Below are 13,851 nucleotides of genomic sequence, written 5' to 3'. Positions count from 1 at the left end.
TCAGAGGCATAAAGAAAGCAAGCTGGTTTTTTTAAAAGCAAGAATGGCTGATCACAGCTTAAAGTTTTATATGGGAATTAAGTGTCTAATTCACAGCCATCGCAGAGCAGACCTTGTCAGAAAAGGCCTTCCATTATTCTGAAACCCTGTTTTTGTTACGTGGAAGTTTATGAAGAAGTTGGAGAACTTTCTAGTACATACAGGGTCTCTCACAGGAAAAAATATGGAATGGGTCTGCCCTGCTTGAGAACAAGCAAGAATACACCAGAAAAGTCTGCTTTCTCTGCTCTCTGAGAACAAATCCCAAGAGCCTCATTCCAGCTTGAACCATTACCCCCGATCAACGTTTAAAGGAGAGGTCCCACAGGAATACTTTGCTACTCCCAAAGTGGTATTTTGCTTGAGACCTATACAGAGGTTGGGTGGATAAAGCTAAAAGAGACTGAGTACCTAAGTTTATCCTTTTAATGCAGATCCCTATCCTCCTGTCTCCTTCATGTGGGAGAATCTATCACTCATCTTTAGGGCACTAAAATCATGGGTTTATTGGAGACATGCTACATTAGGAAGGGATGAAAATAACATTATCTATGCAGATGTCTCTAGAGGCCTACAGCTCTTTGGCAAATATCACATAGTGTATTTTAAGGTAGATGTCATTTTAGTGATGCCTCCTAAAAGTAAAACATGCCTGAATTTGATGTTAGAAAGGAAACAGTTAACAATTTTTACATTTTTATCTCTAATTTGGCTCTTACCAGATAGTCTTTTTTACAGCAAATTCAGGCATTAGGATAAAGCCTAGCAAAAATGTGTCCTCTGTGCTTGCCAATGCGGGTGTTAGTGGACAGAAAGATCTAATTTCCCAAAAAACCTCCACTTAAGGGGAAGAATATCTTCCAAAGAAGAGAATGGTGTTGGTTGGGTTGTGTCTGATGAAGAAGAGAAATGGATGGTCAGCTTTGAACTCATAAGAAATTGGGCGACACAGAGGCACTGCAACAAGTCCCATGGCACCAACTGCTTCAGTGCCCTCTTCGTTGACTTCCACAAATGACTTCTGGACGGCCTTGGACACAACTAAACCATCTTTTGTAGAGATTCCTGACAAATCAGCTTTTCCCCAGTCAAAAACATTCATCACTCCCATCTTCTGGAGAGTTTTGTTGAGAATGTAACTTTCCTCCATCTTGAACTGGGGCAGATACACCTTCACTCTCAGCTGTTGCATCCTAGCCGAGCTGGTCCATCCTGCTAGTTTTTCAGATGTGAGAGTGCTTTCAAGCTGTAAGGTGGTATTAACAGTAATGATTGACACCATAATGAATGGAAGGAAAAGATAATAAGGTTCGTTTTTTCCTGCTTGTCTTCTGACCACACTGGAGCAATGTTAAATTATTGCTCTGTTTGTAGCCCCTTACGTATGCTACTAGAGAGAAAAAGAAGTATTACCTGTTCTAGAACAGTAAAGTCCTCACAGACAACTTCAGGAAGCAGAATGAACATGCTCAGTTCATTCTTAAAGTATGGGAGCTCTATCACTTTCATTTTCAGTTCTTCTATGATGGCCATGTTAAAATAACCTTCTCGAAACATCATCTGCACTGTCCTTTTCTCATTCTGGAAGACATGAAATAATATATTAAGCAGAAAATGCAGAAATACAGAAATGATCACTCTGGTTGTAATTGTTTCAGTGTTGAGATTAGCGTTCAGTCCAGAAAACATTATTTACACTGGTCATGGATTTAATCTACTTGGAGCACTGATGTGTTCCTACTTCTTAACTGTAGCTCCAATGAAGTTATCCATTTTAGAATCATAAAATCTCCTTTTCCATTTCTACTGGTGCCCAATTACTTTGCTCACAACTCCCTTGCTATGACATTCTTTTTTCTGGCATGTCAGATGAGGAAACTGATGCATCTGATGCAACCATGTATCTAAATTCTTCATGAATAATGTATACATTCTCCTGAGATAATTTGTCTGTAACTCATTTTTTCCTGAAAACAAACACTTGTCTGTTGGTAAATAGTAGTAGAGGAACAGAATCCTCAAATTCAGTTTGAAAAGCAGACTGTTTTTGAAACAGCATCCTTAGGTGCGAAATCCCCAACAAAGTCAGTGCATGTGCTCAGTGACTTTGACCCAGCCAGGATCTCAGCTGCACGAGAGCCATTTCTGATGGGAAGTGATAGAAAGAATTACATATTTGGTTATCAAACTGGAGAGAAGATGTAGCTTTCCATTGTTCTAGCTGAAGACCAGTGTTTTGTCTTGGGATAACAGAGAGGAGGAAAGCTCCCATCTGTTGTTACAGGAGACTGACGTCTGATTTCCATCCCCCAGCTGTTTCAGTTCCTGCCCATATTGTACCTTGTTCAGTTGGAAATATGCTTCCTTAGTGTCTTCTTTCTTAAATTCTCCTGCCCACTTTCCTTTAAAATATATAGCATTGACCAGGACAAGTACAGTGGAGGGATCAATAAACCCAGCAGCAAATAGGTCTTTGATTTTACCTTTTAAAATAATGAATTAAAAAGAATTATTACTTTGTTCAGGCAATCAATCAGCTGCATTTGACTATTAATAATTACTTCTGTAAATCTGAAAAGTAGTATAATGGTGTCAGACAACTCAAGGCATTTTTGTACTTCTTCCTACATTTATTTCCTATTGAGCAAAAAAATGCAGTAAGTGTTTAATACATAGAAGTCTTGCTATCTTTGAAAAGAAAGGTGGAAACCGAAATTCAGACAAAATATTCCTAACTGGCTGGATTGCAAACCAAACAACCTGCACATACTTTTCTTTACCTTTTGTCTCATTTTCCACCCAGAAGTTAATCTTCTCTCTGGCTTCTTCTTCAGTGTATTTAAAATTGACTGGTTCCAGTTCTGCTCGATAGAACTTCTTTGTGGAATCCAAGTATTGCTGGAAGGTACAAATGAAAGAATTTTATCACAACATCATGATTTTTCTAAGATTGATAATTTCATGGCTTCAACATAATTCCATGTATTAGATCGGCAAGAAAGGAATGAGTAAAACAGGCATATATAAAAAAATTCTTTGAAATAACTCAAGCATGCAGTTTTTAGAAAGAGATTATTTATAATAAGTCATATTTGCAAATATATTTTTCTGTATTTTCAAGCTGTACTGAACAGCAGGAATGTCTCATCACAGTAAAAAATACCTAAGACCAAAACTTAATACCTCTCTTTAAGTTTATATATCATTGTTATGCTGCCTGTCTTCCCCCAACCAGCAAATGAAGAAGGTTGGCTTATTTTGAACAAATAACCAGGACTGATAATATCACAATGAGATATGTGTGTGTGTGTGTATATATGTTACTCTGTGTAGATACATATACTGTAAAACTTATAACTGTATTAAGTATAAAACTTTTCCAAGCTGCTGGTCACCTTTTTCTGGCTCTGAAGATCTGTCTTTACCTAGAGTGCAAAGTTTTGGAAGCAAGATGAAATCTTGACTTGAAAAGAGAAAGGTGGTTACAGAGATAAACCAGCACTGTTCCTAGCAATACTCTCACAAATGCCTTATGTCTGGTTTCCTGAGGAAATTACTTGTATGCACTCGCCTTGCCTAGGCTGTCAGTGTTCCACAGGAATGTTCTGAGATGGTCAATTCAACTTAAATTAGACTAATTGACAAAAATCTCAAAGATGCTACTTTCTTCTAAGCCTTGTTTGAAAAGGCAGCAGGAATCAGAGAGTCCCATATTCGCATAGGCTCTGAAGGAAAGGTGGAAGAGTGACTACAAACATTTTATTAAAAACAAAGAAGACACTGGAGGAGAAAAAAAGTCTTTTGCTCATCACAGAGCTTCGTTCCTTGGATAGAAATGATGCAGCAAGCCTCAGCTCTGTTACACACCACGTGTGCGTGGCAAGGATATAATGATGGTGATTAGTGCTACCACAATTTCTGGAACAGCCAGGGAGAGCTGTTACTGTAGATCTGTTTCGTTATATAAAAGCTTTTAAGTCATGGCTTCCCAGTGCTCTGCTGTTCCCACTGTCTAACCGCTGGGCAACTGAGATGGAAAGGCTTCCTCACTGCAAGGGCTGTGGAGTGCAGTCATTTGGAAGCACAACCTGACAGCACCGTTGTGTTTCATTTCCCTTTGCACTTTATGATGGAAGAAATTCTGCTGAGCTCGTAACTCCCAGAAGCCATTGAAATGGACACCATGGCCACTTACCTGGAAGAATGGATAAGTAATTTCTCCAAAGAGCCTGTTGGCAATGGTGAGAGAGCAGCCTGGTCTGGGTTCACTGACTGCAGCTAACAGAGCCTGGAACTGGGAATGGAATCCTCCAGCTCCAGCTTCTTCACACTTCAAACAGGAAAACAGAAGTTTCTTAGTAGGCTTGAGCTTTCCTATGCAAAGCTGGACCTGAGGGTGAAGTGCAGCCTCCCTCTGTACGAGCAGCCTGACTCCACTCAGTTGATATTGCATCAAGACACTGCCTCCAGCTCCTCCCGTACCAGATGTACAGAACGACAAAACGAATCCCCCTCAGGCCCACAGCAGTCCACCTCCAAATCACGCTGTATCCTACAGTGATCACTCTGCGCACACTGAGCTGAAGTCCGCTGGCTTAGAGCCTGGAAGAAGCAAGCTCCAAGGTGCCTTTGGCAGGCCCGGTAGACAAACCTTTGCGGGTGGCAATTTAAACACTTCTCACATTTTAGATTGGTACTGCTGTTTTGGTTAGAAACCGATAAGGAGAAGGCTTAGCTGTTGAAATGTGTGATCTCACAAGGCCCCTTAAATAACTAATGAAAGAACAGTAATAAGCAGGTCTGCAAATCTGGACAGAGAGGCAGCTCAGCCCCGCTGTGCTTTCTGATTAAGTGATGGTTTGCAAGGAAAAGGGCTGAGAAACCGGCGCCCATTGATTCATCTCAGCTGCAACTGTGTCTTACCTTCTCGGAAGGGTATCTGTTTCCCTGGCTTGTACTGCTCAAAACGTCACTGAAATGAAATACCTGCAATGTAAATGTTGGGTGAATGCAGCTGAGTGACGGTGCCTCAAAGCTAAAACATAGTGTTGCAAGCCTATCCCAAAACACAGTCAGAGAGAGTAAATGTGGAAAGTCCAGTTGTCCTTTATCATGAGATCATTGCAAGTGAACAAGAAGTTTTCATAGAGGGTGAGCTCAAGACATCTTTTAAAACTTTCTTCTTGGAGTGGTACCTCCAAAACACTTTCTTTAGCACTGATGTATTCATTGAATAATCAATTACTGTAATAGTGTGTAGTCAGAAAAAGTTTGGTATAAGGAATAGCATAAGAGAAGGGTTTTTAAAGGTATGCTTGCACATCAGACCTTTGGATGCTTAGGAACTATATCAGACGGTACTATCAGCCTCTTGGCTCATATCTTGTCACCATTCCCTTTTCAGAGCAAAGGAAACCCACCTTCTCAATCTGTTTCAGTGTGCTGCCCCTAGCTCCAAGGACAACCATCCCAAAGGCAGCTGAGAGACTTAGTGGGGAGAAAAAGATGTTTTCATTTCTTTTTATTTTGCTCAGTTCTCTGAAAAAGTCAAGACAGAACTTGGCATTGGCTGCGCTGAGAGAGCACATTGTGGCTCTGCGATCGCCTGCAACAAGGGAAACAAAGATTTAGTCTTCTCATCCTTAGGCCTGCTAAACTTAGATGCCTTGGTAGAGCACAGTAAGGTTTTCTACAGCAGCATGGCTGAATTGTTCAGCACTTTACGGAAGAGTCTTGACTCGCCATGTCTGGGATTTCACAGTGAACTTCAGACTGAACCAACTCATCTGAAAACCAGCACCCTGAATGGCAGGAGAAACACATTTCCAGAAACAGTATTCTGAGTTCAGCTGTTTCTCCAGCTCAAGCAATAGCTATGGCTTTGTCACTTAGCTTTAACCTTGTCCTAACCACAGTCCGAGCTCACTCTATGTCCTGATCTTTATTGCCTCAAGTCCTCTGGGCATAGCGCTTATTAATTACAACCCTTGATCATACCTCACTCTCTGCGTCTCTCTCTAAAAACTTTGTGCGTATTAAGCTGTGCCTCACATACTGTCTCCTTCTAAGGCTGGTTGCTTAATGAACATTCAACAGAAAATTCAACTATAGATAGGCTCACTTAGCAGGATTTTCAACAAAGGCACATTGTGTATTAGTGGAAAATTCCAGTCATATTTTTTATTTTATCTGCAGCTTTAACTCTTTTCCCAGATATACTTCAGTTATGATCACAATTATTACTAGCAGATAATCTTGAATGTTCTGCAAAACTCTTCACATCTTACACCTAGGAGGGCGTTCCTTTCTTATGAAAGTCTTTTCCCAGTGTCTTTATTCAGTAAAGTGATGCAGAGGCATCTGATCCCTTAGAAAGTCAGTTCAGTATTTTAGAGTTTCCACTATTCTAAGTCATTTTTGGTTTGATTCTTATGGAGGTTGAATAACTTGCTCCACAGATGTGGAAGATACCTTCCCCCATGACACAAGAAGAATTAAATTATCCGTATAAATATTTAAAACATGGAATGGTGTAGAAAGATTTTGTTCTCATAAATTACCAATCTGGATCATGCAGAAAAAGTGGGAAAAGGTTTGGTTTCAATCTTCTTTTAGAAACACACTTGGTAAAGCCATTGTGCAAGTTAAGCACAGCTTCGTCACACAGCCCATGCATTTTAATGTATTCCAAAACATTGCACAGCATCTTGAAAATATTCTCACTTCCTCAAAATATGTTATATACAGTATATATGTGCTAAGCAGATATGTACATCACCAATGCACGTATCTATCTTTACACATTCATTTGTAATGTAAAGGTTAGAATTAAACGTCAGGGAGATATTTACCTTCTCCTCAGGACTGATGGTGTCAACTTGACTGTTGAGTTTGACGACAGGGCTTCTGGAGCAATGGGATATAAAGCCATTGCCACTCCCAGTGGCAGCATAATTTTCATTCATGATGAATCACATTCCTGTCTGTTGCAAGCAGTTAGTATAATTAGGGGACCTTTTGTGGAATCTTGCATTTTGCCTTATGCCCAGGAGTTCAGAAAGAAGTCACCATTTCAACTGTGTACTGAGATGTAAAAAAATTCTACCTAGCTATAAAAAAGAAAAAAAACACCTAGAAACAAATGAGTTTTCAGGTTTTTTACCTGTAAAAAAATAAACTCTACAAAATTTGATCTGTGTTGCAGTCAGAAATGGCACCACAGAATGCAAACACGTATGTTTTTGTAATAGAAATTAATTATTAAAACCCCTGCAGGTGACACAGTAGCAAGGGAAAGGAAAAATACAAAATATAAAAGTACCTATTTGTCCAATTGTGACATGAGGCAGTGGTTCCAGAGTGGAGGTAGGGCAATTCCCTTTGACTGCTCCAGTTCTGTGATTCTGAAGACCTGTCTTAAAGATCCCTTCCAGGGACTTTTCTCTGCCTGTTTTCTTCCTCAACTGGAAATTTAGTCCTTAATGGAGAAGAGGAATTTAGGCATTTATTCCAAAGTTTGTTGAATATCCAACAGCTTGGACAAACAGTAGCTTGGTTTCATTTGTGTGACATCCTAGAAGAGCGGGCCTGGCTCTTGCACAGCATGACTGTGCCAAGTGTGCACATGGGGTATGCTGCAGCTGAGCACTCTGCAGTTGTTGCAGTGATGCAGCACAGATTGTGTGCATTCGTATCAACCACACAGCATGTGCAGACTAACTCTGGTGCACCTGGGATGCTATGCTTCCTGCAGAGACACTGCAGTTAGGGGCTCCCCATGCATCATCTGCATTTCTTTACCTTTTCCAGGTGGAAATATAGAATCATAGAATCATTTAGGTTGGAAAAGACCTTTAAGATCATCAAGTCCAACTGTAAAATGAGTCCTGTTCCTCTCCTGGGGATTCCTGATATTTCTACTGTAAGTGGGGAAGGCATTTGTGGCACAAGGGGCAAAACATAGAGAGGCTATCCCTGTCCACATAGTCTTCTTTCAAAACCTTGCATTCTGCAGATATGTTTGCAAGAGAGCTGGATGAGTTTTGTCCAGGCAGGCTTTCCAAGACACTGATGTGTCAGCTAAGTTTAGCCCAGGACTTCTCGATACTCGTCATTTTTATCAGTGCCCCTGAGGAAGTCCAGTCCTTGCCTTATATTGCTTCAGCAAGGCATAGCAGGGACAGAGCAACCTAATTATAAGAAGTAGTATGTTTCTGGGGTTATTTTCCTGCAAAAAAATCTTCCTTCACATTTAGGTTGATATGGTGTGTGGGTGTATGAGTGTATGCAAGCGCAAACGCTTATAACACTGTTTTGTAAGAAGTACTTAGTTAAGGCTACTAACATATACTTACATATCAACCCAATCAGATACTAAGCTTCTCTGATATTTAGGAAGCTCTGTAGGCAGTTTCATACCAGTCATAAGATACTCATGAGTTTATTTCCTTTCCGGTTTGAATTTTCTCATATCTTTTTCTTGGAGGAAATAGAAATTAAAAATGCGCTGTTCATTCAAGCCCTGAGGAGAAGAGGGTTGGACCTACACAGATGTTGCCTGAAGGGAAGAAAGCTGTGGAGTCTGGTTTTGCTTGCCTTTTTTCTTTTGGCAAGAAAAATTCCCAAAGAAGTGTCTGTTCTGCTTTCCTGGTTTCTGTCAAGGAAATAACTTCAAAACCCAGCTCCTGAGCCTGTTCCTCATGTTGTCGCCTCAAGGAAACTGCAGAGCAGAACCAGGCAGATGCTGTTCCCTTTCTTGCAGTGGTGGGCTGTTCTCTGCATTCTTATTTTTGGCACTAGGCATAGCATAGTTGAAGGAAAAATGTTGTGGTATATAAGAGGGGAGAGTATGCAAGCAGGAGCACCAAGGTGCAACAGCTCTAAGTCAGAGTAACATTCAGTCATCTCCCAGAATAGAAGAAGGGAAATGGTTTTCAAGAAGCAAGACACAACTACGTATTTCTTTTTCAGGAATACTGGCAATTTTAAATCCCAGTTAATATAGTAAATGTAAAATTACAATCCTGGAGCACAATAAATCATGTCCTTTAGGCACAGGGGTGTGTGCTAGAGCTACAAGTCCCGTTAAAAGTCATTCTTCTGTATATGAATCTGTCAAGACAAAATTCAAGTTATCTAATATGCTAGTAGAGTGAAACACTAGATTCCTAGCCCTGCTTAGTTTTCTGATACTTTTGAGCTCTTTTCTTAACTGTCTTCAACGAACAAGTTTCTTTGTTGTTGTTATTTCTCTGTTTCTTTAGGTACTTCTGTTCCTATTACATTTTGAACTATCCTGAAGATTAACTGTCGCTCCATTGCTCCATTTCATGGAGGTTTGTTTCACAGGGATCATTTTCTGTCAGTAGTTAAATTATAACTAATGAAGTATCTGGACTGGCATTAATTCCTAGAAAGGGACATTTTCTGCTGTTCTTCTAGTCTCTTCCTTTGATATTTTCTGCTCTTCTAGGTTAGTATAATGCAGGTTAGAGAGTGGTTGAGACAGGCATAGCTCTTTAATGGGAATGTCTGGGAAACATGGGAGTTTTCGTTCAAGTAGATTGAAGGATCTTCTGCACTGTAGGTTCTGAGGAGACTCAGTAGGCAAATGCCTGCTGGGAAAGACAAAGCTATAGTTCATCCTGCCTTTGGACAGGGAGCTGGACTAGGACTCACAGCACCCCTCTCAGCCCTGTGACTCCCTTCTTGCTCTTGGAATAATGCAAAGGTTCATTGCTGGCCAGAGGAAAATTAAGAGGATTGAAGATGGTCATGTTAGTCTCAGAACTGGGAATCTCTCTTTATTCCTTTCCAAGGATAAGCCTCCTAACAGAAAAGGATAAATAACAGGAGGATTTTTTTGAAAGGTTACAGAGAAGTAGTTGCTGAGATGCATTGTGTGGAAAGGAAGATGAAGATGTGAAAGCACTGCAAGTACAAAAGAAGTCACAGATTTTGTTTCAGATGATAGTTAGACTACTCTGGAGAGAATGCAGATTTCAAAGACAGCCCTTTTAGCTGGTGGTCAGATGCTTGTCATGGTAAAGTTGCTTTCAGGCACAGAGGAGTGGATCACAGACTGAGCTGCTTCCTACCCCTAAAGATCCCCACATTTAGATAAGACTGTAAATAGTGCCACATCCTTAGGGAGAAGTTTTGTTCAGCACTGTTTACCTGTTTCCAGTCATTTTGTCTGGAAGTCTCAAACTTTTCCTTCACTTGCCAGGGACTTTTCTATTACTGTTTCTGATGGCCTTGGGGCCAGGACCAAGGGAATGAAGACTTCTCTATGTGATCTATAAATTGCAGAGTTCTGATGACATGGATGAGGTAAGCATAGGAAGGCCAAAATGCAGAACAAGAGGTCCACTCAGCGATGTCGATCAGCAGAACACAATTTCACAGCAAGAAGCAACGACTTACTCTGTACAGAACAGACCATCAGCATGTCCCTTGTGATTATTCTGTGCTGCAAGTGGCCACACTGCAGTAAGCCTGGATGGCTATAGTTCTCCCTTGGCTTTTTTCTCACCATTTGCAGCTGTATGCTTCCCTTGCTGTCAGTGTCTGCAGGACGCAGCAGGGAAGCAGATTCTTGTGGAGGAACCAGAGGCTGATCTCAAGCTTGACAGAAAAGGCTCTTCTTGTCCCTTTCATCTGACAAAATGCACATTCTGCTACCACTCTGAAACTGCTCAGGTGGTAATTACAGAGTACCTGATGTGTCTGAGGTTGCCTGTGAGTAAAGGTACCATTGGATAATTATGGCTACTGAATAGTAAGAACAAAACAAGGACTCCTGTGATTTTCACTGGGCCAAGGACCAAGAGGGCCCACCCTGTTTGCCAGATATCTGCTACGTAAGCATCACAAAAAATAACATACTTTATACATAATATCAGAGCAATTAGAGTGATAAAGCATCTGTGGTGATGCACAGCAACTTTAGCATGACAGAAAATAACTCTTGAAGTTGATGAAGAAGTGGGAGAGACTTCAGATGTTGCTGATGGTCTCAGCTCATTTGGGAAGCACCATGTGAGCAAAGTCTGACATTAATTCCTGTGATTTTCACGCTGTATGATTCAAGAACATAGTGAAAAGCAAGTATCACTTTCTAAATTGCGCTGCTGTCTGCTGACTCTCCAATATTGAATTTATTGGCAACAGAGTGCAGGAATTGATGAGCGTCAACATTGCAGAGACTTGGGCCACCTCACGCTGGTCGTTCAATTTGCTGGGGAAGAGGTGAGCCCAGCACTAGTTTTTTCCACCTGAACTTCTTTCTGCACCAGAAGTCTTTCCATGATTGCAATGGACCCCTTGACTCTTCAGGGCGATTTAGAAATGATACAAAACAGCATCCAAAAATTCTTCATCTTTGATTCACTTACCTCATCAGCATCCCAAAAAAGCTCTAGCAATGCAGCCACTTCTGCCTGTTGTACCTTCTCTGCTCACACCCTTTCTCACCTGCTCATGAGCCATAACTAACAGGAAATTGCATTTGTAAGCAAGGATGGCTGCATGTGTCTTCTTAACTGGCTTCCACAGAGTAAGGCGTCATAGCTAGACAGATAAATATTTCTGCATGATAAACCTATTTTATAATGCCAGCTGATCCAGGCTTTGTGACTGATCTCATTTACAGTATCTCTGGATATCATTCCTTTGTGGCAGTTTAAATAATTTTGTAAGTGAGGTCTTTTTACCTAAATAAAAAATGTAGCATTTTTTAAAGCTGTGAGATACAGAATGTCCATAAATATTCCTCTCCTAGCTCTACCTCAAGTAGTTAAACTTCTGTCCATCTCAATGCATAGCTTTTCTTGTCAGCCAGCATTGTGGGGTGCAGTGATGAAGATAGCAGAAATCTTCCTTTGCATTTTAAAAAAGGGGCTGTTTTTCTATATTGATTAACCACTGAAAAAGTTAATAGATATTTTCATGCAATTGAGCTGGTTTTTGGGATTTTTGAAAGTGCAAAAGGCGTTGATTTGCATTTTGAAGTTCATTCCTACAAAGGTAGCGACTGGTTACATTTTTTTTTAACAATTAAATGTATGCATGAATGAAAATTCTGCTGAGATGAAACATCAGGATTTTGACATTTCAGTCTAGGCAACAGTCAATAGATGATATTGCAGTGGTCTCTCCAGACGTAAGTTCTTATTATTTCATCGCTGAGGCCCTGATAATCCTCCAAACTAGTCATTCTGCAGCCCAGAAAATGATGAAAACCCCGAACACAAATTCGAAGTGAAACTTGCCTATCATAATTCTGGTGGACTTTGGGGTGCTTCAAGTGATGGAAAAGAGAGTTAGGTGTGTTTATGCACTTGTGAAAAGGAAATTCCTTGGTGTTTATCACTTAAGCATTTCTCCTTAGAATCCTCAAGCTTTTTTCAATGTTACTGAGGATGTTGGATAGTGGTAAACTCTCATCACAAACATTGTTTCATCACTGATAGAGACATAGGTAATATCATAGAACGAGGTATATCTTCAGAGAATTGAGGATTAACACAAGAATTCATACAGTGCTAATTTAAATGAAATTTGGTGAGGAATTCCTAAACATTTTGGAGAACGCAACACATTCAACAAAGACCGGTGTTCATTTTCACATTGTTCTTGGAGCTGAGTTGTAAAGAACAAAGGACTGCTTGGAAACATTTTGTACCTGAAGAAATGGGAGACATTTATTGTGAAATCTGCATTCACCCGCTGGCCACAATCTACATGGTGTGCAGCCTCCTTCCTCTGGGGCTCTGGTACCCAACCATGGAAAATACAATGGATGGGCGATGGTTTTAGCATAGAAGAAGCTGATAATAGAATCTGTTGTCCATATGGCAAATGAAATTTCTAAGAGTAACATGTATGAAAAAGGAACGAAAGATCTATTCCCACCAACAAGTCTTGTAATAACTCTGAACAGATACATTGAGAAAATCTCTGTTGTTCTTTTGCAACTCCGTGTAGCTATTAATTATCTTTCACTGGAAATGACAGAAATGTGTGGCTGGAAGGAGCCTTGAGATTGTCTAGTGCATCTGCTGCCCTAAGGCAGGATCAAAGATGTCTAGATTACAGTTGATAGGTGTTTGTTAACCCATTTTTAGAAGCTTCTAGACAAAGAGTTTCCAAGCCTCTGTTATGCTTCAGTGCTTCCCTATCCCCGGAGTTTAAACTCATCTCTGTCCTAAATCGTCCTGACTGTAAATTGGAAGTTACATCCAGGCATCTTTAAACTTTGACATATATTACTGGCCAAGTCATGCAAATACTTATTAGTCAATTTATCCTTTGCACAAGATGTAGTGTTTGCCAGTGTCTCCCTGGTCATAAAATGTAATTACTGTAGATGTACTTGTGACCAAGAACTTGTTACTACACTAATCACACTACCCAAAACACTGTGGGTATTGTTAGCTACTGAGCTACCTCAACAAATTATGGACTTGGAAACCTGAAACGCCCTTCAGGGCTGCTCAGCCCTGTAGAACATAATTTTCACAATTCTGAGGAGAAAGGTATTGCTTTTGGCCATCAGACTGGATGTTAAAAGTAATTGTTCTTTCTCATTCCCGTGACCATCCTTGTGGTATGATTTCCATAGCTAGTCAAATTATGCAGTTGCTTTTTAGTCTAATATGTTATTAGCATAAAAGTTAGTGTCAGGATGCTCTGCCAGTCCTTACATCTAGTGAAATCAGATGTATTGTGGGCCAGAAGCAGAGTGTAAGCGATAGCCAATGTTGTGCACATATTGTTAGTGATTGAGTTTCTGAAAACAAAATAAAATTT

General features: G+C 40.3%; 1 protein-coding gene across 1 annotated transcript; it reads right to left on the bottom strand.

Annotated features, from left to right (window-relative positions):
* Positions 1-880: 880 nt before the first annotated feature.
* On the bottom strand, positions 881-5,627 carry LOC104254598 (leukocyte elastase inhibitor A). The gene is made up of 7 exons (XM_059836240.1): positions 5,460-5,627; positions 4,963-5,025; positions 4,235-4,369; positions 2,820-2,937; positions 2,380-2,522; positions 1,453-1,620; positions 881-1,285 (listed from the first exon to the last, which is right to left on the bottom strand). The coding sequence occupies exons 1-7, from the start codon at positions 5,625-5,627 to the stop codon at positions 881-883; spliced, it is 1,200 nt and encodes a 399-aa protein (XP_059692223.1).
* Positions 5,628-13,851: the final 8,224 nt, after the last annotated feature.

This window comes from Gavia stellata, chromosome 3 (assembly GCF_030936135.1).
Source record: "Gavia stellata isolate bGavSte3 chromosome 3, bGavSte3.hap2, whole genome shotgun sequence".
NCBI classification, from domain to species: Eukaryota; Metazoa; Chordata; class Aves; order Gaviiformes; family Gaviidae; genus Gavia; species Gavia stellata.
This window is presented reverse-complemented; position numbering and strand designations above follow the sequence as displayed.

Coding starts and splice junctions, on each gene's coding strand:
- LOC104254598 (XM_059836240.1), bottom strand. CDS start 5,627: ATGTGCTCTCTCAGCGCAGCCAATGCCAAGTTCTGTCTTGACTTTTTC. Junction 4,370..4,962: donor ACAGATACCCTTCCGAGAAG/GTAAGACACAGT, acceptor TCCTGTTTGAAG/TGTGAAGAAGCTGGAGCTGG. Junction 2,938..4,234: donor TTACTTATCCATTCTTCCAG/GTAAGTGGCCAT, acceptor TGTACCTTCCAG/CAATACTTGGATTCCACAAA.